We start from the raw sequence: 25,256 nt of genomic DNA on the forward strand, positions 1-25,256 counted from the left end.
CCACACAGCTGTCTCTAGAGTTTACAGAGAATGGTCCACAAATGAGAAAATGTCCTGTGAGCGAAACTTATTTGGTTGAAAGTGCCCTGTTGAGTCCATAGATCATATGAGAATGGCCACCATTGGTAAGTTTAAACCCATTTCAGGAGTGCTCAAACACCACTAAAAATAACCATAACAGTAGCAATAGCATTACATGTTAGTATTCTTTTTTTTTTTTTAACATCATCTGTGTGCTTCACTAGCAGTGACTTATCATTACTAGAGAAGATTTGTGGTGCTGCAGCAGAAAGAAGAAGATGAAGAGATAATTTCCTGACAAATCAGTGATGTATGCTCAAAACACAGTTTACTGAAACATTAGGAAGCAAAAGGGAAACTTCTTCTGATAACAAGGGTCATTGATGTGACTTTAAAAAGTGCCTGTTTATATATATTTGCTGTCTAAATAGCGCCCAAAACGTTAGCTAACATGAGCTAGCTCACCAGAGATTATTAGCTAATTTGAGCTTTCTTAGTCTGCTGGCACTATCACTGGTTGCCAGCCAAGGAGCCGATGTACTTTACTTACTAGTTTTATTAAAGTTTCCTATTCTGGTCGAATGTTTGATTACAGTACAGCTTCAGATCCAGGTGAGAGCAACCTTGATGGATGTTCCTGTAAATGGCCAGCAACAGCCCACATTCAGTTTGAGTGTAGTTCTAAACTTTATTGAGGTTATAAATTCGGTTTCACTTTTACTTTGACCTTTTGGATTACACCACAAAGACAGAGATAGGAAGAGAAGGTTACACAGCAAAATGAAACACAATGGACGTATGAACAGTGGATGCAGTCAAAGTCAAGGTAATAAGTCAAGGTGACTGTCATCAAACACACATCCCCAGCCTGCAATTAGAATAATTTAACTTAAATTATTTTTATGGTAATTTATTGTTAAATATAATATGTTTATATGTGATTTTAGGTGCAAAAGAGGAGCGTGGAGAGAGTGATGACTGAGAGAAGAACGAGGTGAGCAGATGGGCAGAAGTTAGGAGAAAAACTCAAGTTTAGCAAAATGTAAATTAAAATCACAAAAAGAACTTCTAGGAAATACTAAAATCTATTTCACCACTTGAAGCTGGTATAATTGATGCCCTGTGATGAGCCTCCACAAAGCGAGGGTTTGTGTAAACTGGAAAGGCTTGATATAAAAGCAGCTCTTGTCCAGCGTGCATGGAGTAGCAGTCTGATTGTTATGTGTCTGCTGAATGCTACTACTTACTTAATTGCTTCATAATTTGGTGGACTGACTCTAAATGGTTAAGAGGCTAAAACAATGTTGTGCATGTTTCACCTCTTCCCTGCTTTACTACTTTAAGTATTTTCTCAACTTTCTCGAAAGTTCTAATCAACATGATTGATACTGTGTCTCAGATTTGATAACTGTAGTTATCAAATCTGAGTATTCAGTCTGAATTATTCTTAAGCATTACAACAACTCATTCAATTAATTCTTTTGAATTTGAAAGTAAAATTGTAAAGTGTACACAATTTGAATTGAAGTTCACTATAGTGAAAAGGGTTGGATATGTTTGCATGCAGCATATTCTAATAGTGTTAATTGCAGGGCACTGTATGCATGACATTGTGATTGGGGCCTAGTCCTATTCCATGTGCTTTTTTTGTTTTTTGAGTTAATTTTTGAGAGGTTTGGTTTATGTTTCATGTATAATAATGGAGCTCACTGGGAACCCAAAACGTCTGCTGCGTCTGCTTACCTACCACCTTACTAAACACTCGAGCCAGACTACTTCACGCTTACCATGTAGATCATGTTTATGACCATGTTTATGAGCACAGTGTAAACTTCTTCTCCTGTTTCCAACGTGATAATGTGCCATTTGTCCTTAAATGGCCTCCAGTCACTAGATCTAAATCAGTAGGGCACCTTTGGGATGTGGTGTTATTGGAAGCACATCATGGATGTAGAGCCACCAAATCTGAGGCAACTGTGTGATGTTGTCATGTCAATATGGGCCAAAATCTCTAAAGGGAAAGAAGGGGTACAACATGGTACTATTAAGATGGGTGGATATCACATAGAGGACTATCTAAGATGTAAAAATGGAAAAAACTGAGAAAAAAGAACCAAATTAAACTCAGCATGCTGTATTGCCATCTTTTATTGCACTTTGTAAGCAGATGCTGTACAGTAGCTGTGCAGAGAAGTTATTCCTCAGTGTGACAAACAACCATTGCAGGACTAGGACAGGTTCATCCAAAATTAAATTACTTCTGGTCACAACTGAACACAGTCACAATTAGTTTGCTTTTTATCAAAATAAAATCCCAAAAATAAAGTTCCACAATTTCATCAAAAAAGCTATGACAAGTATGACAAATATCTACAATGTTATGTGAGGGAAGTGGCTGAAGACAACAGAATAACTATCAAAAATGCACAAGTCTTGTCGTTTCCTACAGTATATACAAACATTAACATTACAAGTTCTTCTTTATCTCTCACATGCAAGAATCTATAGTGATCACTTGTATTCTCTTAGTGGTGCAACAATCTGGTTCTCATCTTCAAAGTCTATCTTTCTCTTTATTAAGAGGAGACAATAACAGGAGTGGGTAAACAGTCTTCTCCCTCAGTGGCTGTCATGGCAACATCATAATAGATAATTTAACCCACAAACAATGCTTGCACTTTCTCATTATCATACACGCACTCGCGCACACAGGCATACTCATTAGTGATATGATAAAACTTGAAAGCAGACCCCCTGATACAGTACGATACACTGAAACATCAAAAATATACAGAGTAATTAGGAGGAAGCCAATCCTGTGGATGATGTATACACATGGTCAGTAGGAAATACAACCCCAAGACCACTTTGGCCTTAGAGGTCCATCAGTTTGAGAAGGAGTGCTTCTCTTCATTTTCTGCTTGGCTTCATTGTGATGTGGCCTGCTAACTCTTCCCCATCTTAGCAATTAGTTCATCACAGATCTTTGTTAACTCCTCGATCTCTTTATTCTGTAAAACAGTTAGCAACAAAAATTTATACACTTGGATAACTTTAGAAAATTTTAATTTAATATCTTCTTATATCCTAAAACTGACCTTCTGCTCTAAAGTGCGTTCCAGAGAGTCCACCTTCATCTGCTCCTTCCTCAGACTGGCCTGAGAGGCAGCTTGCTCCTGCTTGGCCTTGGCCCGCACCTGAGCTATCTCTGCGTTGGCCCTGGAGGCACACAAATGATACAAGACATCACCTTTACGCAACTCACAAAAGCCTATAAAATCTAAAAAGCAAATAAAAGTCAACAAAGAGTTAATATGGATCGTATATAATCTATAGAAATGTGTTTCGATACGAGCCATTGTAAATACTGGTTTAGCTTCAGCTAGCAATGTTAGCTAGACTCATTGCTAGCTAGTTAGCTAGACTTGTTTCCAATTACACTGACTCATATACAAACATATTTCAGCTCAGACAATAAGTTATGCTGTACACTTAAAGAACAGTTTTTGGTACAGGAAAGTACCAATGTTATGTAGACTCACTGCTAGCTAAACTTCAACACTGTTCTCAGTCCCACAAACACATATCGAGATAAAAAAAATAAAAGAAAATATGACTACAAAGAACTGAAATAAGCATTAAAACTGAAGTATTTGAAGTCAAAAATTGATATTATTCATGAGCTTTTGTGCTCAGGAAGTAAGAAAAACTGAAATGTACATAGTGAAAAAATTAGCAGCTTACAGTTAACACTTTTTTTCCTAAAAAGCACCATCATTTACTTGCATTCACATAAGACACTGTACTACATTTACTGCATTTGCTACAGTGTAGATAGTGTTGTGGGGGAAATAACACAGTTATTGCAGAAAATGTGACATAATAAGAATATGTACAGACTCACCGGTCTAGTTTCTCCTCTGCATGAATTTTCAGGGCTTGATATCGCTGTTCCTCCTTGCGGACCCTTGAAAGATACTCCTGAGCGCATTTCTTCAATACCTCTTCATTCTGTACGTGGGTGACACAAGGGGGCAAGTAAAAAAATCTGAGATGACAAACTGAGATGTTCATATTGATAAAAACCTGGGAATAAATTGTGTTACTTTGCGAAAGCCTTCCAGCACATCTTTCATCTTCTCATAACGACGGAAGAGATCGGCTAGAGACTTCTCCACAGAGTTAAGGTCGGCCAGCGCCTGGTCCTTCTCCATGATGAGCTGCTGGATGGTGTGATGGGAAAGAGATTTCTCTTTCTGGTCATCTTCTGATGGACACACATAGAGAGGATGCAGATAAAGAGTCTACTAGTTGAAGAATCTGCTGTTGTGGGTAAAAATACTGTTAAAAGACCCCAATCAGCACACAAACACACACACACACAAAAGACTTCTCTGACATTTTTCACAATATATCTAAATGTATTTGTGGTAGTATGATTCAACAAGATGTTTTACTACACTATATGAGGATTTCTGATAAACCAGTGTAGCATGCAAAACACAAAAAGCCACTGAACAATGAGAAAAGAAAAACAGAGGCAGAACATCAGAGTGGCCTCAAGACCTTTCAGTGTTAAATATCAATGTGCCTACACTATTTCAGCCTACAAATATCCCTTTCATTTCCCATCGATGAGCAACTCGGTTAACTCACCAAATCTGCATGAACGACTTCACAGCCATCGCCAGTCATGGGTGAAGTGCACGTGTTCATGTACAGATTTACAGTGTAAACTGTGTAATATTGCACTTTACATGAACAACAACAACAAAAAAAGTCATTTTTTAAAAAGGCATCAGATTCAGTCCTATTTCTCTTTTAAAAACTAGTCTGAGCTTACAGTGTGAAAGGCAAAAAACCCCCAAAAACCAAACAAATGAATGAATGGCTCTGAATGAGATGAAGAAAGTGAGCACAGCTGCTCCCCTCTCTGATGGACGGATGGAGAGATGCAAGCTGACACAAACAAATGAAAGACAATTCCTCGTTACTCACCTGGCATGCCTGTCAGGGTTATCAAATAGTAAGGGGGGCAAAGATGGGAGCAGAACAGAAAAGAAGGGACTGTGTTAAGTCAAGCTGGGAGGGCAAGACACGTGACAGAGCCGAGTGTTAGACATTAGCAGAGGCAGACTGTTCCTGTGTGCGACGGTGCTTTAATGAGAGTAGGAAAAAGAAAAAGCTGGTCGCAGTGAAAGAAAAAAAAAATCAAATCTTCGGGGATGTTCAAAGGTGGAAAGGAAGATGTGGGTGAGAGCAGGAATAATGCAGGAGTGTGAGCCTGCGGTGAAATTTAATGAGTCCAGAGAAGCTGAACAAGAGCGGGCAAAGGAGAGTGCTGTCCCCTCTGCTGACATGAGGATTCAGTTCACGTCATTCAAATATGAAAGCAAACACAGAGAAAAGCGAAATTGTTGCAAAGGATTGAAAAAAATATTCAAATAAGATTCAAATATCTGTGATCGGTAGCACTGGATAAGGCCTCACAAGGACCTTAAAGCAGATCAGTTTGCAAATGAACGAGTGTGAAACAAAGTGGCAGAGTACGAGAAATGAAAATAGCTGCTTTAAAATAAAATTTGCATGCTTATGGTTACATGAACTCACCTATCATCTGGGCAATCGTCTTCTCATACTCAGCTACAATTCTCCTATGGATGAGAAGTTGCAAATCTTCAGTATATGTCACATAAAAAATAAAAAAAGAAGAAGACTCCTCACATCGAATACCAAGAAGTCTATTTTTTTTAGGCTGCAAAAATTCCCATCTCTCCCTCTGACATGTGCAACCCGCCACCCGCCTGTTGTTCGAACCCTTCCAGCAAACACCTGTAAGCTACTTATCGCCGTCCAGTTTTACAGTAAACGTGCCGTATTTAGAGGAAATGGTGAATTTGGAGCTCAAGCTCCAAAATTTACTGCACAACTTTTCAAAATCAAATTAAATTTCTGTTGCTTGAAGTGTCTCGACACTACAAGCAAAAAAGCAATAGGACCCAGAATGAAGCTTCGTCTTTTTAAAAGCAAGTTTCCAGAGGTAAGAGGATTGATTAGCCATGCCTTCCCCTTAGCCTCTTAGCCTCTCCTTATCCAAAGTCTAATCATTCAAATGAAGTAAGCTCCGACTTATCCACACTAACTGAGCAGCAGACAGCTGGACTTGCACCCGCCACCTGCTGACACACAGTAAAGTTTCTTTACTGTACATCTTTCCCTGAACCCCAATTGGAAGCCATGAATTTAACCTAGACTGATCATCATGAAACAAGTGTAGCTACTGCTATTTACGAGCTCAGTTAGTTGAGCATAACCTAGGATATTTTCTCACATACAAGTTTTTAACAGTAAAACCTCTACATTTACATCACATGATCTCCATCTATTTATCTCTACTCCTTGCTAACAGGACGAGGTGTTGATTTTTTTAAATGGCTATCCAGTCTCCCGGTAATCATGGCCTTGTCTGACACCTTAAGCGAGATAAACCGCTTGAGAGGTTCGGCAGTTGATAATGGGTGGAGTCCGAAACACAGCTAGGTGTTAGATTCATGCTTCAGTGTCTGCGTGTGGGACCCTGGTGTATGAAAGCGATAACAACCCAAGGTGTCTCTTCTTACCTCATCTCCACCACTTCCTGTCGACTCTCTTCATACTTCCTCTGCCACTCCAGCACTTCTTTCTCCTTTGTCACAATCTGAGGTTGGTGACAAAATCATTTCATTAAGTGTGAGATGCAGACTTAAAGGAACAAACAATGACTTACGGAGGAACAAGAAATATTTTCAGGGCACCTCCTCTCGTGCAATTCCCAAAGAGTGGTCCAGTTCTCTGGGCAAGTGGGGACTCTCCCCTTCGATGTAGCTGGCCGTGGTCCTAGAGTACAGTGAGTTCTTGGACACGCCGCTCTCTAGTGAAGATGACACGTCTCTGTGCTGCTTCCGGGAAGCAAAGGAGAGGAGAGAAAGGAACGCAAGCATAACCTGTTACCAACGAGGCTGTGGCAACCGCGGGACACCCTCGCCCTCAGGGTCACTCGCACATTCTGGACTGAACCAAACTGCTAGCCAGCCTCAAACTATATCAAAATGTGCCACACAGCAAAAACAATACAAAAATGAGGCAAGCCAGGGATGTTCTTGAAGACTTGGTCAGCCGCTACATGATTGGATGAAACAGTCTTCATTGCCACAGTATTAGCCGTGTTATTGGCTGATGCTGGCCCCAGCCGAGCAGTCATGGTCAACTGCTCATTGAAATAGCTTGAATGTGATTGGGTCCAAGCAAGACAGAGGGGAAGGTGGGCAGCAGCTGATAGTATACAGGAGAGGGAGGTTAGGGGGAGCAGATTGGGCAGCGAGGGATAGATATGTTAGTCTACTGTTAAAGCATGTTAGAGCATCGTTAACAGGTCTTAGCCGTTGTTCCTAGAATCACAGGATTTAACTCTTTTTTTTTTTTTTTTTACAGCTACAGAGACTGTAATGTGATGTGGGCTAAGGTGAATCAGAAAATCTTCAGGGTTAATCATTAGAAAGAGTCAGACTTTGGATCTACAGTATAGACACTACAAACCCAAATGCATCTCCAAGTGTCCGTTGCAACCTACGACAAAATAAATAAAATCCCCCTCACTTATCATATTAAAATACAGTTGTTCTAGTACCATGTTTGGTTCCCTGAAAACTCTGAAAGGGATTTAGCTCTCCTTGGTAGATAGGGATTACAGGAGGATTTGATGATGGGGGGGTCACAAGAGACAAGGAGAGGTCTACCACTACTTTGGAAAGAGTTAAGTGTTTCGTCTGGCTGTAGAGCTAATTGCATTACTTCTCTGGACAGAAACGGTCAAGTACATATAACAATAAACATCAGTCACATACTGATTAGGTTTTTATCTACCAATACAGAAAAGTTCAGGTTCAGAAACCTTAAGGAAACAAATCAAACCTGTGGTTCTTTGGTAAAGCTGCAGCAAGAATCCCCTAATAAAAAGCCCCTTTTAGTAAATCATCCTGAATCACATGTTAAATAAAGAGCTTTTTTCGTTTAGTAGGCAAATGTCACAGACTTTTCATTAACAGCACTGACTGTACTGCATGGGACAAAACATGCAGGATTCAGATTTTTAACGATAACCTGTTTTGTAATTGTTTTGCGAGGAAAGACTCACGTTTATAAAACCTCAACGATGCACCTGCAATACCAAATACCATGAACTAAACACTCAAAATGTGCACTCTTGTTTAACTACTGAAGTGAGAGCCAGGTTTCAAGTTGGAGATGAGTTGCCATGGTAACCCAACCTCATCTGAGATGCACAAAGTAATGACTGAAAAATAGAAAAAGGAAAATAAACTGGATTGTTTAATTACTGCTGCCTTACTCATCACTGAGCAATGTCTGTTGTGTTGTGGGATATGTTTTCTGCTGGCACACCCTAATAATCCTCCAGAAATACTCTGCACGTCAGGTACTACACAGGTAATGCAGAGGTGGTACAGATGTTTTGGACTGGCCACAAATCACACATTATTTCAGCATAATAAATAACACATTAGTATGCAATTTCAAACACAGACAAGGTGAGCACACTGAAATCTAACCTCTCTTTACACGAAATGCCTTAATTGTAGATTTAATGCTAATAAAAAAGAGCCAAAAACACAAGTTGAAGCCACATCCCTCAAAGACAGAAAGGACTGATTATTAGATGCACAAAGGCTACAACAGACATAGTACATAGCTATAACTGCACAAAACAGCTCACAATGAGCTTTTGGTAGGCAGCAAATTAATGGACTCTCTGTAACTTATGGATCTATTAGACGTAGACGATCTAGTGGAGTCTGCAAGAATTTGGATGGCAGTTTTGGCTTCACAGTCCAGTACTAGGAGGCTAAAGTGCTGAATTTCAGCTTTAATTGGAGTGCAATTACCTTCAAACTCTATGAATAATAGCGTTTATAGCCCTTATCTTGGTTTTACAAAAAAGTAAGCTATAATTCTTAACCAGTGCAGATGTGAACACCTTTAATCACCTTTAAAGCTTATATTCAGGACATTAATCCGGTATGCTGGCATACTGAGCCATTAAAAACTATGTGTTTATGATGAAGCACTTGGACTGTGCTATGGGTGGACGTGAACACATCACAGGGGGAACTATGTTGCTCTTACTTTGAGTAAGGGTGAACCGTTGATATTCCACCGCCGAGTACTGGGTTTCTTGAGACGAGACTGTAAAATGCGTGGGACAACAGAATGAGACATGGAAGGAAAGACGTAGGTGGGAAGTGCGTGCCCTGCTCCAACTCTTGCAAGAGTTTAAGTTCAGCACCTGCCTCAGAATTTGGACCAGCAAATTCCCAGGTACTACTTACCCTGCCTAAAGCTGTTTTGTTAGTACTGTTAGTCAAATAGATGGACCAAATCACAAAACAAGAATGTGACCTGGGATTTGGGGAGGTGATCATGAAACCTCAACAGATCTGCAGCGTAATATGTAACTCCTCAGCTGCCGAGTCTAATGTGAGACATTCCCAGTCACATTCATGCTGACGCAAGTCTCTCATGAAACAGGCAACATGCATGTTGCCCAACATGCATCACAAAGGCAAGGGACTAAGACGGCACAGCACTTGGTTCCTAAGGCTTAATGGAGCTCGCTGGTAGTCAGGGTGGGAGCTGGGACACATCAAGCCATGTTAGAGTCCAATGTGGGGACGCGGAAGGTGGCGGGACTGTGGATGTAGCTGTACAGCCACCATGTTGATAAGGCCATGGGTTCACAGTCACACTCAAAATGGTGTGTTTAAGGGGAGGGAGAGGCAGGCTGAGACACACTCATGCACACACACACACACACACACACACACACACACACACACACACACACGCGTGCGCGCATGTGCATTTCACACACACCTGTGTTTCGCTAATCCCTCATTCAAGATGCATCTTTTGCTCTTGCAAACACACTTGCTCACCCACACACACACTTGCATACAGCAGGTGCAGGCTGACTCAGCGCAGTACCTGGGGGGTTACAGTGGAGAGGGAGGGGCACTGAGAGATGTTTTTGGCTACCTGCAGAGCCTCTATCCTCAGGGCAGCAAGCACCAGCTCCTCCTTGGCCGCACACATTGGGGGGGCCGAATTTCAGTGGTAAGGGAGGAGAGGTTGCAGCCCAAGAATGACAGAGTAAGAGGGAAACACATGAAACTTGAGTTGAGCTGCTATCTACATTTTATGCACCAGTAATCTATTTTACCCAGCAAGCTAAAAAAAAACTGCAACTTATGGAGGAGGAGGAGGAGGAGGAAAAAATGGGAAAATGAAAAGGCAGGATGTAACACAGTGACACAATGGGGAATAATGTTTTGTACAAAAACACACACACAGACAAATATCAAGGCCCAAATATGGGTCGGCAAATTTATCAAGTAGGGTCTTGTGTGGTTTCTCAACACACCTGCAGTTTTTGGGCGAATGCTGTGGGGTTGGTCTCAGCCAGGTCAGGCTCCAGGTACTGCAGGGGGTCGTCACACTCAGACAGCCTGTCTAACAGGGGCATGGCCAGGGCTGGCGCAAGTGCCTCCACGGGGCCCTGGTTAGGGGGCTTCGAGGGCACCAGGAGGAGTAGGCAGAGGGGGAGGGAGGAGGGGGCAGGGGGACAGCATGGCAAAGCAAGCGCTGAGATTTTTTTTTGAGTGGCAGCACTGGGAGGTGGTTTGCTGAATCTGAGCTGGGAACCTAGTGTGGCTGACTGGCTTTTCATTATCAGTGACAAGGATTTAATGAGAATCCCGGTGACTGATGGTGTTCACTTTGGAGGGCTGAGTCACAGCCTATGACGAAGCATTTACAGCGTGGCACTGTCTCCCCCTTGTGACTAAACAATAGCATGGTGCAAACGCTCCGAAATCAAAAAACATGACAGTTTCCCCTTAAATGATAATGACTAGACATGAGTGTAAATTACATTTATGCACACCAAATTAACTGTAATTAAATGTCCACAAAGGCACTTGACTTACCTGCTCCTCCATCTCGGTGCTCTGTGTTCGACTGAGCGCCTCGCTTTCTCTCTTCCTGCCCTTGTCTGCAGCAGAGCCCTCGGGGCCAGGCCGGGAGCTGAGCACCGGTGTCTTCATACCTGCTGTAATCTGGGCCTCCATCTCTTCAAAACTCCTGCACAGAATGAGAAAAACCCAACAGGAGATGAGGCGGGGAAAGGCACGGCATGTAATGTATCGTAGATGATGGATGGCAGCATTAATGAAAACATTGCTGAAGGAGCTGAAACGAATGCATTATACATTATTTGTGGTGTACACTTAGCACACACGAGAATAAGAAAGGGACTGAAAAATGCAGTGTAAAACTCACGTAGTCTAAGTTAACAAAACCATTATGTAATACAGCAAAGAAACAAAGTTGCAAGCGTAACATGTAAACTATTTTACCCTGTGCAGGGGGAGCTGGGTTCAGATCCATGCGCACATGTATTTTTGGTTAAGTTGTCAGATACTGAGTCCAACTTCAAGTACAAAGATGGCTTCTTTGCAGACGGAGGCTAAAAGACACACAAGGTTAAAAAAAAAGAAGAAGCCTATCTACTTTTAAAGGCTAAAATATCATATAGCACACAAACAATGTAAAATAAATGCTATAAATACTAAAAGTGGTGAGCATAAGACAAGCTCAAATAAAATCTCTCCATAATATTAAATACTCACTGGGGAAGAGGAGCCAATCTTCTCCATGTACTCAATTTCATAGTCTTGTACTGAGAGGGAAAGGCAAAACAAAGCATTAGATACAGTAAACAAAATGAAGAGACGCATCGGTGGTGTGCTGAGCTCTGGTTTGACGAGTTCAGAGGACGAAGCAGGGCTGTTTGTTTTCCCATCTCTGACCCAGATGGGGTGAACCAGATAGCCTCTGGGAAGCGTTGGCTCTTGCGTAAGGTCAGAGGGTAGTACAGAATTGGGCCAGCAGACTTATATCGCTGCCACAAGAAAAATCAATAACACTGCAGTATGAATACAAGGTAAAGTTTCTGATTCATACACAGTATGTAAGGGTTTATCCAGACACAAGCTCTGAATTACCGAGAGTTACAGAGAGTCAGACAGTTATGCCTCACCTGGAGTTTCCTTAGGAAGACTGTTCTCATTAACAAAGGATGTAAGGTCGCAGGGTTGAGGAAAGTCTTGCTGGTCAGAGTTTAAATCTCCATCCATATCGTGCAGGGCTGCCCACTTATGACTGGTGGAGGAGGCTAGTTTCTCCTCATCTGTGGCATGGTCATCCTGCTGGTGAAGGGAGGAAGGTTCATCTGCGGGTGTAAGATCCTGCCACACGAAAAAAGGCGGCAGAGAGTGATGACAAATGAAAGAGGGAGAAATGCACATAGATAAAGCGGCAGAGCCAAACGAGATTGCATATCAGATACGTACCTGTGATGGGTCAGATAAGGGTGATTTCTTTGGCGACCTCTTCACTCTGAAAGTATTACTGAGGGGATATAAAAAGATCCACTGTCAAACTCTAGAGTCAATCATTATCTGTATTTAATTCTGCATTTGCTGCACATTTATATAGCATTTGTGTAGTCGCAGATGCTAAAATGTGAGCTAGTTGGAAAGACTGGATTTTGCATAAAATCATCATTGCAAAAAACAATAATTTGCATAGTTCATTTCCACATGTGCAACAGTGCTGCTTACTGTGTGTGGCTGAAATGGATAGAACAGTGAAATGATTCTGAAGAGGGCTGAATCTATAGTTAGTAACTGGACAGTGGAGAGTAATGGAAAATTAATATTATGCTATGAGCAGCTTGGTTTCCCTACTTACACCGAAGATCTCAGACAGTTTAGCGATCAGGATGATGAGGTAAACAAAATCTACTGTAGCTGAATTATTAGAACTTTGCAACAACTTTTAGAAGGAATTATCCAATTTTACACTTACTTACACTGTAAATACATACAGTCACATGCAAAAACAAGTTTTCACACGGCTCTATGCAATTTTCTTTTTTCTCTGACTTTATCAGTCTCTCACATTGTTGTGGAGGAATTTTGACCCACTTTTCTTTACAGTGCTGCTTCAGTGCTCTCACTTGCTGATGATCGGTTAATCAGGTGCATTAGCAGCACCTGGCTGCTACTTACCCCCTTAATTCCTATCAAAGCAGTAATGATGTACTTAGTTTTTCACAGGACTGCATAGACCCTGTGAAAAACTCTTTTTCAGATGACTGCATGTAATGGATTACTCAGTCTGTAAAATTTCTGGAATCGTTGCAGATGTTGCACATTTTTATGCTCAGTGTTTAATGAGTGTAATGCATGCCTGAATTAATAAAAGGGCTATGTATCCCTGTAAAAATATATTAAATAGCAGTAGTATAAGACATGTGGCCTGAGCCAAATTTGCTGTAATTCACATGCAATAAAACATACTGTTGACATTGTACATGTTTTTTTTAAGATATCTGGGTTAAAATATAAATATTATCACTAAGTTGCAGTTCATTGCATTAAAAGAAAGGTAGCTTCTTACTGGTCCAGCCTGTTTCAAACTGTATGTGATCTTGGCACACGCTGATACACTGTAGCTTTCGTTCTTTCATCAATAGCAAACAATGAACACCAGAGGGGGCACCAGCACCTCCTTTGTTAAACACTTACAACTGGATACAGATGAAAAAAATTATTGCAGCTACTTCAGTGTAAAAAAGGAAAGCAAAAAAAACAAAAGAGTTTTTCACCACTATCCATCCATAAGTCCATAGAAATATAGCATTAATTTACTAACTGGATCTTCTACAGGAGGGATTATGGGTGATTTAAACTGGCATGGATACTCCAGTTAAAATGGGCAGGTTTCAAACGAGTTTCAGTGATTTAATAGCGATTGCATTGAAATGATTTTGATGTTTCTGTTAATAGGGACAACAGGGCAACATGCTGGTTCAAAGAGGGCCAGATTGAATTAGAGGGCAAAAAGGGTGGATGGCTGTGTTGTCCCTGTACTTACAAAAAACAACATAGAGAAGACACACCCCTGGACTTCCTGTGACATATGAGAATACACAGACACAGGTGACAGACAGACAGACAGACAGACAGACAGAGGACACTGGCAAAACTGGCTAGAGAACCACATACAAACACAGACTGATGCAGACTTTTCTGTGAATAGACAATCCTCTGGTAATACAGAGTGAACTTACGATTTGATGGGAGTTTTCTTCTTCTTGGCAGGTTTGTTCTGGTTCTGGTCCTCTAATTCCCCGAGGTTGTCATTGTCATTTTCATTATCATTGTCATTGGATGACAGTTCAAATGAGGCAGAAGTCTTAGGAGGGGAATTGGCCAACTTGTTGGAGGTTTTGAAAGGGTCTATGGAGTCATCAAAGTTATAAGGCGGCCTGGATAGTTTGGGCGAGTTGGTGATACTTTTCCTTGAAGTAAATGGATTCAAGTTTGGATCTTCGTACTTGTCGAGTTCAAAGGTGTAAGATGCTTTAGTTGCCGGGATTTCATCCTCGTTGCTGTTGTGAGTTGCCGGAGGAATGTTGTCCAGCTGCTCTGTCTGTGCTGGAGGCGCCTTTTTCAGCCCCAGCTTTGGTTTCCTCAGAGGCATCTTGGCACCTGGCTTCTTGCCTAGCTTCTTAGGTGGAGGAGAGGCCTGATGCGATGCCTCACCACTCTCCTCGGAGTAGTCAAACTCCAGTCTTAGTGACTGACGCTTGGGTATAATGGGCTGCTCCTCAGGATTCGTGACTGGCTCTCTAATAGGAGCGGGTGGACTGGGGTGATGTGGTTCCTCAGATGGGACGGGGGGACTCTCTAGAGGGGTGGAAATGGGGGCACACACAGGTTCCTTACGACCCAAAACAGGGGAATTGGCAATTTTACTACCTCCGGTCTTAAAGGGGTCGATGTTCTCAAAGTTGTCTGGATCCCATTTGTAGGAGCCACTGGGAGGGATGGGAGATTCTTCTTTGTCTGCTTGACTATCAGGGAGGGGTATCTCCTCCTGGCATAAAGGTAAGGCAGGGACAATAAGGCTCTCCTCTTGGGTGGTATGATTGGTCTCCTCTGGCAGGGGAGGAGGAGTCTCAACACGGGTCTTTCTGGCTTTTCGCAGCGTTCCTCCAGGACTCGGTGTTGCAGAGCCTCCCTCTGTTTCCTCCTGAGCCTGGAGAGGGCTGGCCGTTCGAGGTTTCGCCTTCTTCTTAATTTCTGGGGTGCTGCTGGATGAGTCTGGCCTTGGGCTCTCTGGGTTAGAGTTCTGTCTGAGAAGAGGCTTTTTCTTTACAGACCCAGGACGAACTTTCTTGGGCCTGCGGAGTGTCCCTGGGGCACTCTCAGTGCCTACACTGAAAGACTCGGAATGTGGACGGAAACCTCCTGAAGCTGATCCGTCCAACGGAGCAGAACTATCTAGTTCTCCTCCCTGGAGGCTCAGAGAACGGGTTAGAGTGTGAGTCGTTGATTCTGCAGCAAAAACTTCAATGTTATATGTACCGCTGGCAGCGATGGGCTTGTTTTCATCAAAAGCATTTGATGCAGAATGGCATGGTAGTTCAGCTGCAGTGAAGTCAGATGTAGGATCAGTGACTGAGGTGTCTTCTACTGCAAAAGGAGATTGAAAGATGTGGAACATAAGACAAAGATTTCAAGAGTCTAACTAATCCAACCATTAAGTCAAACAAAACATGTTTTTTTTTCTTGCTTGTTTTTTTTTTTTTTCAAATCAGTGAAAAATACCAAAGATGCAGTTAAACATGCATGAAATCATATTTTTGCAAGGTGATTGCCAAAAAATTATTAGCCAAAAACTTTGGAAATCTCAGTATTGTGTGTCAGACACCAAAAAAGAAAAAAATTTAAGTGCACAGACTGTCTACATTCATTTAAGTGTCTAAAATGAGTGTCTACAGTGAAGACCCTATCATTGTTTGGGGAGGCATTTTAGCCTCTCTTGATAATCTTGTCAAAATTGATGGGATTTATGAATACAGAAAAATATGGTCAGATTTTGATCCACCATACAGTACCATCTGGTAAGCATCTGAACGGCAACAGCTTCATTTTTCAGCACAAAAGCTTTGCTAAGAGAGTTCAGGCTGTGTTGAAGAATAAAGATGGTCACACCAAATGCTGACTAAGCTCAATAGAATTGTAAAAACTTTATTTATTCCCATCTGTATTTGCACATATTTAAGTAAACTGTCGCACCTATTTCCCACTTTTCTGAAAAATATAAAGAAATGAGGGGTGGCTCAAAGGTTTTGCACAGTACTGTAGATTATGGTAGAATTTAACTGCTCTGTGAGTGTCTGCATGTGACACTTTAAACTCTAGAGATGGATGTGTCATAAATAATTCAATGAATGTCTCAACTGGACAGAAAAGCATGAAAAAAAACACATAAAAGTGTCCCCAGAGCTGTAGCTCTGAGCGCTGTAGGCTGTCACAGCAAAAACAAATAACCCAGTTTTAAATTACAACTTCATTCCACTAGGTGGTGTAACAATCCATCCAGTAACAACACTTTTTTCAACAGTGAAACAGCTTAAATCGGTATAAAACTAAGCAAAGATCATGAAATAATTGTCCTGCTGTACCTTTCTCATCAGATGTTGTTTGCTTTATCTGAGGCTCAGCTGGAGAAACAGCCTTCACTGGAGTTGTAGATTCAGGGGTCTCAAAAGCGCCATCAGAGTCTGAGCTCCTACGATAAAAGATGAGGAAACATTAAGTGAAAGGTGCTGTGAAGCAGGCCGATACCCGCTGGACTATAACGACCCGCATCAGGCTCATTAACATAAATATCCATCCATCTCAAGAAAAAGGTGAAAGATAATATCATCACGAAGGACAGAATTATTTTCCAGTCGTGCAGCTCTAATGTTATTCTTTATGTCACTGTATGTTGGAGGCATTTTTAATCAGAGGCTACACATTTTATTACGCGCTTGCAGTACATCATGTGGGAACAGCAATAAGAGTATTTCCTGGCATGTGTGATGGTTTAAAATAAATAAAAAAGCTCCAGGCTATGATGTGTTTATATTTTCATTTCTAGGTGCTCCAATGAGAATGCTGAATCTGCAGTGAGGTGACAGATAACGACACGCCTGAGACAAAGCATTACCTTACATAGCACACACTAAGACTCAAATATACCAGAAAGCCTCAAGAGCCTTGATGAGATATGAGAGCTAAAAAATACAGGAAAAACACAGGAAACACAGAAACCCCTGAATTAAAACAATGAGAAATTAAAGCTTTCTGCATGCAAATAAAGTCTTTATATCTTATCATTCTCAGCAAAACACGCTCAAGTACACAAGTGGCAGCGAAGCTGGAAACATAGCTTGGCTACCCATCTTAATGCTATGCTGATCAATGGATTATCTGACGGTATATGACTCCGGTCCCCCATCCTGTCTCACCTCTGTCTGACCGGTTCCCCGGCAGCCCTGATCATGCTGTCATGACGTGAGCCCCAGGAGAGACGGCGAAGGAGCCCCAGAGCCGGATCAGCGTCTGGGCTGTTCCCGTCTCCTGCCCCACCCAGCAGAGTGTCCCAGCCCCATCGAGCCCACTGCAGTGGAGACAGAGCCTGCCACGCACTCACTGCCATGGTTGCTGGTGGGCTGCACCTCTCCGCACCACAGAGCTACTGCCTGACACACAGGTAGGAGCCCACAGATAGGATCCTGGATGCAGCCTTCCCTCTGCCTTCTCTCTTTCTCTCTGTCGTCTAGTATCCGGATCTCTTTGTCTCTAATCTACAGTCCTTTCATGCATCTTTGTCATCTGTAGCCATATCAGTTTGTCTCCACTCCTGTTCAGTAGGAAATGCTGTCTCCCAATCTAAATGAGACCGTCTGCAGAAGCCCACCTCCAGCAGTACACTATATTCTCTCTCGCTCTCTCTCTCTCTCTCTCACTCCTCCATCCCTCTACCCCTTCCTCCTTTTTTCCTGAAATACTTTGCTATATCCACACTGCACAGGTCTAAAACACACCAGCCAAAGCCCTTGTGTTAAAGCTCATTGTCTTGGATTATATATTATACTGTACTACAATAACACCACTCCAACTGGCATGTAATATATGTTACAGCACCCTTTAATCTTTTTCTATTCATACTGTCCATTCCTGCCTGAATTCAACAAATTTTGCTTTTCTTCAAGCAAAGACATGCAGATTTCCCCCCCAGGCAAATTCCAAAGCTTTCAATGGCTCAAATAAATATGTGTACCATGAATGAGAAGGGCACATGGGACACCACTTAAGCCTTCAATGTGGTCAATAATAGAAACCAAGCAAGCTAGCAGTAATCTAGCATTACATTACAGCAACAGCAGAGATGTAAAAAATTTAAACTAACAGTATCGCATGCATCTAAAAAAATGAATGTTAATACACCAACAGCGTATCAAATATTAGGGGGGCATAATTAATACTTGTTTTTTATCTTAACTCTGCAAAGGTGCTGTGATGCCAGATGAGACAGCACATGGTCTAGATGTGAGACAGAGCTGTAATCTCTGTGAGGGCCTAGTGTGTCCCAGCAGGATAAGACGGGTATGTCTACAAATCCATCTGGATCAGTCACTAGTAACTGCTTTGTACATTCAGGTGGTCAGGCAGGCAATGACACAGACAGCTTCAAGGACAAGGACCCACTTACAGGTAGTAATATGCAAAGAACAAATAAGCATACAGACCACCGATCTAGGTTTACTGTACAAAATAAAGCCACTCAGTTAATTCATCTATAAAAAAGACATTTAGCCGCCTAGTAAATGTTTTTAAATTTAAAAAAAAATCAACACTAAAAAGCTTCTTCTTTGCAGATGTATGCAAATAAAGCAAAAAGGCAATAACAAAGTAATTAGGGCTCATTTCAGAGCTCTGTTTATGTCCTTGTGGATAGCATTTTTCATGCAACTGCAAACACAGTGTTGCTATGGTAACTAGAGGTTGCTCGCGCCATATGTTCCACGAATACGGAAGAAGAAAAGCTGTCTGGATCCACGCTGTTGAAAATACACACACAACCTAAAAAGGCCCCCACAGCTGACTGAGTGAAGTATATTAAATGATACGTGAAATGCTATAAATGCACACTGTAGATCTACACAGAGGTAAGCAGCTGTTGCATCAGCATCCTTTTGTTCAAAGCTCATTAAGAAAAACATGATCACTTTCTATTTATTTTGCTCTATTATTTCATCCAGTAAATGTCCTTATTGGCCATCATTATTCTAATTTATTCCATTGGCATCTATTTGATCAGGCACCAATAGAAATGATGTAATTAAATGTGGATATCATGGAAATTAATAAGCTGAATAATAATCACTGGGGAATGCCCACTGTGTTAACGCAACCACATCAGCAGCAGCTCCTGTGCTACATGGCAGCTGATGAAATGTAGAAAGAAGACGAGCAGCGTGTGGGAGAGCAGTCGGGCTATGGGGACGAGCGGAGACAAAGAGAGCAGCAGTTAATAGCAGCCTCTCGCAGGCTGAGATGACTGCCTGGAGACAGAAACTCTGCAGCGTGAGGCAGGAAGATGCTGCTTTTCAGACAGCCAGCTGTGTCGCTGCTTCCAGCCGAATCCAACGCAGTCTGTCTAAACAGCTTTCAGAGCGCTGGAGGGAGAGCCGCCGGGAGAAAGGGGGAGCAGGGTTAAAACCGACACAAAAACAGAATCCGGCTCAAAAGAAGAAATTTTAAATTGTCAATTGAGATGAGCAATCATTCGTTTTTTGCAGAAACAGTAAATCTGGCATCGTCACTAAAGAGAGAAATAAGGAGACATGGAATGAGATGGGGCGAAAAAGAAGAAGGGAGGGAGGACTAGAGGCAGGCTGCTGGTCTCCAAGCTGCTGTTTGATTAGCCTTAAAGGATTAGCTGCTGCACACTCCCTCCATCAAATCTTGACTGTCATACACCCCCAAAGCTAAACCTCTACAATTCATTACATCTTCTTTTTTCTGCTCCTGATCCAGCGTTTTTTTTTTTTTCCACTCTCAGCTCTGCACGGGTTTCAGCATCGGGCAGATTTGTGATTTGCTTTTAGCATTTTGGCCAACAAAGAACCTACTTCCCCCTCCAACAAAAAGGGAACAGCGTAAAATGGCAGTAGCAATAATCTTTATCTTAATCTGTTGCTTCATAGCAATTATGAGTGACAAACTAATTATCAGCAAAAAAATGGATAATTAAAAAGGCACAACTTTTACAAAATGTCTTTTCTAAGGTAACGCTCTGTTTTGATCTATACTAGGAACAGGGAAGGAAGAAGAAAATATGGCATCATAATGAAATATAGAGGCACACTATGCCTGTCCTAGATAGTTTAACTACAGAGGCCAACAGAGGGAGCTCCGACACATTTATCCTACTGATGAATGAGTCTGAATATGAAATATTGCATCATAGCCACTGTACGCTACAACCTATTTTCATTTTACAAAAGCACGTGCACAGTTTCTAGGATGGGATTAACAGGGAGCAGCCTGCAGAGGCTTTACAGTGGGGAAAAAAACACAACTATGACATCTGCAATTGATTACAGAACCTGCACTATCAAAATAATCTCTCAAACAGCAGATGGTTTGAAGTTTTCGTCTCTCATCTCCATCCAGGCTGACGTCAACTCTGATCAGCGATCACCTGTAATCTGGGGTCATTTGTCCAAAGTCTCAGAACAAGGAAGCCATTAAGATAGAATGTCAGCCTAAGATAATCTTTATGAGTAATACCACACTTAGCCTAATCTGACCAATGACTGTAAGCAGATGGCACATTAAAAGGCAACAGGCCAGGCTGACGCCAGCAAAGCAGGCGATCGGCAAGTAGGGGGCTGCAACATCTCTCTCCATTTGGATTATGAGATCAGATGCTCAGTTCGTTCTCCTACCTTGGAAAGTAAAGGTAGGCGAGAGACAATGCCCCAGTCGTCATTCAGTTAAATTAAATTTTATTTATACAGCAGCAAATCACAACAACTGTCACCTCTAGATGATTTATACTGTAACGTAAAGACACTACAGTAATAGACAGAAAACCCCCAAAATCAGACGGCACCCTATGAGCAAGTACTTGGCGACAGTGGAAAGAAAAAACTCCCTTTTAATAGGAAGAAACCTCCAGCAGAACCAGGCTCAGGATCTGGTATAACCAGTTTAGGATGAAGGGAGAAAGACAGGACATGAGAACCAAAGATTAATAATAACTAATGATTAAAGAGCTTGGACTCTTGTTTTACATTTTAAAATAAAATGAGACTGAAAAGAACTAAAAGTCAGTAATTTGGTCATTTTTCTTACACTTCGATTAGTAACATATGATGTTTTGATGTGTGAAAGCTTCTTATTAGTGCCTTAAACAGTGTTCCACAACTGATGGAGTAAAGTAGAAGTCGTACTATTAATGGTTAGGACGGCTCTGTCCAACTTTAAGAAAAATAGCTGCTGACTTTTATTACAGCTAGCCTGTGATAAAAGCTCACAGCAGCAAGTTGTGAATATTAATATAAAAGTATCCAGTCCTCCGAGGCCTAGACTTTGCAGGACTTTAAGATGAAAAATGACTTTATTATGCCATCAATCTTTAATTTCTACATCACACACGGCACACAAACACCAGCGTTCAGTCCATTTCCCTGATCTCTCTCCTCTGTTGCTCCCCCGGGCGCAGTAGTGTGTTTGAGTTATAAATAAAACAAAGCAAAGTGGAGCACTCTTGCTCCGTCTTGCTCCCTCTAACTCCCTCTTTCTCATCCGCTGATATTCCCGTGGTAACTCCCTCCCACCCCCCACACTCAGCCACACACACATGCAGCGTGTTCTATTTCAACACAGTCACCATGTCCCACTCCCAGCGCGTCAGACGCGTCCTCCTTCCCAGAGAACGAAACATCACCCCACCAGCTTCCCAGCAGTACTTGCTGCACTGTATTCTGGCTCCGCTGAGCCACGTTTCATCCGTACTGTAGTGGCAGGCAAAACGATGTGCATTTGCATGCAAACGTGCTCCGATTTCCTCATCCTTGTTGACATCACAATAGCAAACAACAACAACAATACTGGCATCCTCAGCTGGCTACACTGGAGCGTTACAGGCTGGAAAGGTTTTGTGGGCAGAATGCATAGGGAAGAGCTAATAGGCTGAAGTGGGAAGGTTTCAAAAACAACAACAACAGAGGAGGGAAACAAAAAAAGTCTTCAGCCTTCATCTCCCAGCCGTATCAGTGACATAACCAACAATCAGCCCTGTATTCACCTATAGTCACAAGTGACGGCACACTGAGCATTTGTGTGGCATGGAAGACTAAGGCAAAGCCATGAATTCATAAAAAAAACACACCACATGTCAGTACGCCTCAGTTCTCAATGGATCTATGATGTTCTCCTTGTTAATGGGTTTGATCACACCTCTGACCATCTTCAGACACCACACTGAGCAGCGATGCAAGACTTAAAGTTAAGTTCACTCACATGTGTTCTTGAGAGGGACAGGGACTCTGTCCTTGCTCCATGGACTCGTTGGCTCCCATCCTCAACTAGCTCAGCACCCCTGCCCCCCCCTGCCTCTTCCTGTTCTCCGGCCACCCTCCACATCCACCTGCTATCCCCAAAACTCCTTCCCCCTTTTGACGGTGATCCTTGCAGAGCAGGCAGGCAGGCAGCCTGTATCGGAGGCTGGCTGAGCGTACAGTGCTGCAGTGCAGAGGATGAGCGAGCTTCTCGCATCAGGAGCAAAACATGGGATGATTAAGGGCTCCTCACTTTATGCACATCATCCCCGATCCTCTACACCTCTACAGACGGGGAATATTCCTGCTTCACATCTGGCGTTAAATAAAGCTACAGGAGGGAACAAAATATCCAAGAGCAGGATGTAAAAGAGGGAATGAACCAAAACAAAAAGGATGTAAGTGTAATCCCGTTTTCATGCAAGTCTCTCAGAGGTGCCTCTTGTCTCTTTGGTTGCTGATATCGCTGAGCGGTGTTGCTGCTCTCGCTGCCTCCTCCCCCCTCTTTCCTTCATTCTCTCCCCTGACACCAGCCTCCTGTGCCTTTAAAAAGACAAGCAGCTTTTCTTTCTTTTTTTTTCATCTGCTACTGCAACTACGGGGGAGCCAAACAATAGCAGTTTCTCCCCCCAAATCCAGTCTGATTAAGAGACGCTTTCCCCTTCACTCTGTTTGTCCCCTTCGTCCCTCACTCCCGCATTACCAGCACCTTGCAAATTTGCCTCTCTCCTGCCAGGGTCCCTCTGACTCGTGCAATGAGCTGCATAGTGAAAATGTCATTTTTGTGCCTCCTTTTCACACAATGGAAGCTTCCAGCACTCGGCTTAGCCAACCAGAGTGATGCACAGGGTAAACAATAGACTCTGAGAAACTATGCGTGAGTGTGAATGTGTGTTATTCAACTTCAGCTCCACTATAGAGTCTTCCCTTGAAGACAGTCCAACAGTGCCTCTATGAAAAAAACCACAAATTATAAAAACAAAGAAAAAATTTTTTAATGCATTTCTGTGTGACATACAAAGAATGTTCAGTGCTCTGGAAATAAGAGTAGGAACAATATATTTCCTACTGACTGTCAATGAGCAATAGGAAAGAGAGGCACTGGAAATATGAGAAGAATAAATCCACTGTAGACTCATGGGAAAGTGAGGAATTGAGGACTCACTACAATAACATGAGCCCGAGGGACTGGTAGTCACAGTGAGTTGCTGTATTGAGATATCAGGTATCCTATCTTTGCCAGGGAGGACAAAAAAACACAATGAAATGGGGAATCTCCAATTCCGCCCCCAAAACCTAACACAGCATTTGAAAGGGGGAAGTGTTTGCATGTAAACATGGGAGTCCATTAACCCTGATTTTCACAAAGAATATTGATGTGATCCGAGACTCCGATGGGCATGACAATCGATATTCCATGACCCGAGGGGACAAGCAAACTCAAAACCCACATCTCACAACACAGACCCCTTCTAAAAAATATTGATTGCCCAGTGTTCCCCCAAGATTGGCTGCTTTGGAAGGGGGGCAACACGAAAGTGGGTGGAGACTGGGTGTGCTGGGTGGGAGCATGTATAGACAAGTCTCCCCATTTTGCATTATGTGGAACCCTAACTGGGTCTTTTATTGCACTTAGAATAATATGTGGTGATTCGTCTGAGGAGTGGAGAGGCTTTACACAAAGACAGAAGCAAGGTAAAACCAAAAGCAGAGGAGAGAGCCTAGCACATCTGGAAAATGGAAACTGTAATCTCTGTGCAGAGAAATTAGGTAAAAAACAAAAGAAGATGTTATTTCTATTCTTTTTCTACTCCTTTTGAGACTTCAGCAACACAAGTTCTAGATGATTCCGTATACAGGCTGTAGTATCTAGGGCAGTGCTGTTTGTGGAGTACATGTTCCTGTTATACTGAATGTCTGACATAAACATCCACCTTTTGTCGCAGCTTTAAGGGCCTGGCCTTAAACTTGAGCTTCGACTGCACGCTGAAAAAAATGAAGAAATAAAAAATTCAGCAGACTCAGGCACTGGAAGATATGGCTCTGGCAGATTTATCTGAAAAATTCATAACGCCACTCAACAAGAATCAGGGTCATCACAATCCATATATACAGTATACACACACACATATGGCCTGATTGGTGATTAATAATTTCTGTTTTCATTAGTTATAACAGACTTTTATCGTTTAATAGCTGGTGGCAGAAAAAAGCCCTGTTTGAAGGCCTTTTGAAATGGACTTTAGGTGTATTAAAAATCCACAACATACAGCTTTGTCTGCATTAAATATGAATAGCAGAATGCAGGAGATGTTGGAAAATAATCATTTAAAGCATAACTAGAATTTTATGATGTAGAAAGCTTCATTATGAAAGGAACTTCAATGTAGCGGGTCCACCTTAAGAGCAAGTAAAGTCTCAAGGTTAAAAAACAAACAAAACCAATTATATACCAAATAATGTGGCACCAAAAAATAATCAAGGACACAAGATAATTCCAACAACCCTGAGGAAAACTTCATAAGTGACCACAAAAATGTATTCGGGAAATTATAGATACCCCTCAGCGGGTGATGAGCTGTAGAACGATCCATGGCTCTGTCAGCAGTAGGGGGCTTTTTGCTTCCATGGCCCACTTTGCCCTTTG

General features: G+C 42.1%; 1 protein-coding gene and 1 long non-coding RNA gene across 28 annotated transcripts in view; one reads left to right on the forward strand and one right to left on the reverse strand.

Moving 5' to 3' along the window:
• The first annotated feature begins 646 nt into the window (after positions 1-646).
• Positions 647-2,300, forward strand: LOC112841923 (uncharacterized). Its single transcript, XR_003213404.1, has 2 exons — positions 647-847; positions 969-2,300. It is a non-coding gene; the product is annotated as an uncharacterized LOC112841923 (long non-coding RNA).
• tacc2 (transforming, acidic coiled-coil containing protein 2) overlaps positions 2,154-25,256 on the reverse strand; it is a 48,002-nt gene continuing 24,899 nt past the window's right edge. For 4 of the 27 annotated variants that reach the window (XM_019366313.2, XM_005473980.4, XM_025897244.1 and 1 more), the window contains 20 exons: positions 16,673-16,779; positions 14,270-15,677; positions 14,074-14,109; positions 12,486-12,543; positions 12,173-12,380; positions 11,763-11,812; positions 11,490-11,599; positions 11,061-11,214; positions 10,496-10,642; positions 10,060-10,152; positions 9,202-9,261; positions 7,597-7,626; positions 6,816-6,956; positions 6,642-6,718; positions 5,632-5,675; positions 5,020-5,028; positions 4,128-4,288; positions 3,926-4,032; positions 3,120-3,240; positions 2,154-3,032 (listed from right to left, as the gene is read on the reverse strand). In XM_019366313.2, coding sequence (XP_019221858.1) covers positions 2,967-3,032; positions 3,120-3,240; positions 3,926-4,032; positions 4,128-4,288; positions 5,020-5,028; positions 5,632-5,675; positions 6,642-6,718; positions 6,816-6,956; positions 7,597-7,626; positions 9,202-9,261; positions 10,060-10,152; positions 10,496-10,642; positions 11,061-11,214; positions 11,490-11,599; positions 11,763-11,812; positions 12,173-12,380; positions 12,486-12,543; positions 14,074-14,109; positions 14,270-15,677; positions 16,673-16,779 — 3,187 coding nt within the window. In that variant the 3' untranslated portion in view covers positions 2,154-2,966. The remainder of the gene's footprint in view (positions 3,033-3,119; positions 3,241-3,925; positions 4,033-4,127; positions 4,289-5,019; positions 5,029-5,631; positions 5,676-6,641; positions 6,719-6,815; positions 6,957-7,596; positions 7,627-9,201; positions 9,262-10,059; positions 10,153-10,495; positions 10,643-11,060; positions 11,215-11,489; positions 11,600-11,762; positions 11,813-12,172; positions 12,381-12,485; positions 12,544-14,073; positions 14,110-14,269; positions 15,678-16,672; positions 16,780-25,256) is intronic. The other 23 variants (XM_025897252.1, XM_019366299.2, XM_019366305.2 and 20 more) reach the window with 22 other exon arrangements.

The sequence above is a fragment of the Oreochromis niloticus genome, linkage group LG13, assembly GCF_001858045.2.
Source record: "Oreochromis niloticus isolate F11D_XX linkage group LG13, O_niloticus_UMD_NMBU, whole genome shotgun sequence".
NCBI lineage: Eukaryota > Metazoa > Chordata > Actinopteri > Cichliformes > Cichlidae > Oreochromis > Oreochromis niloticus.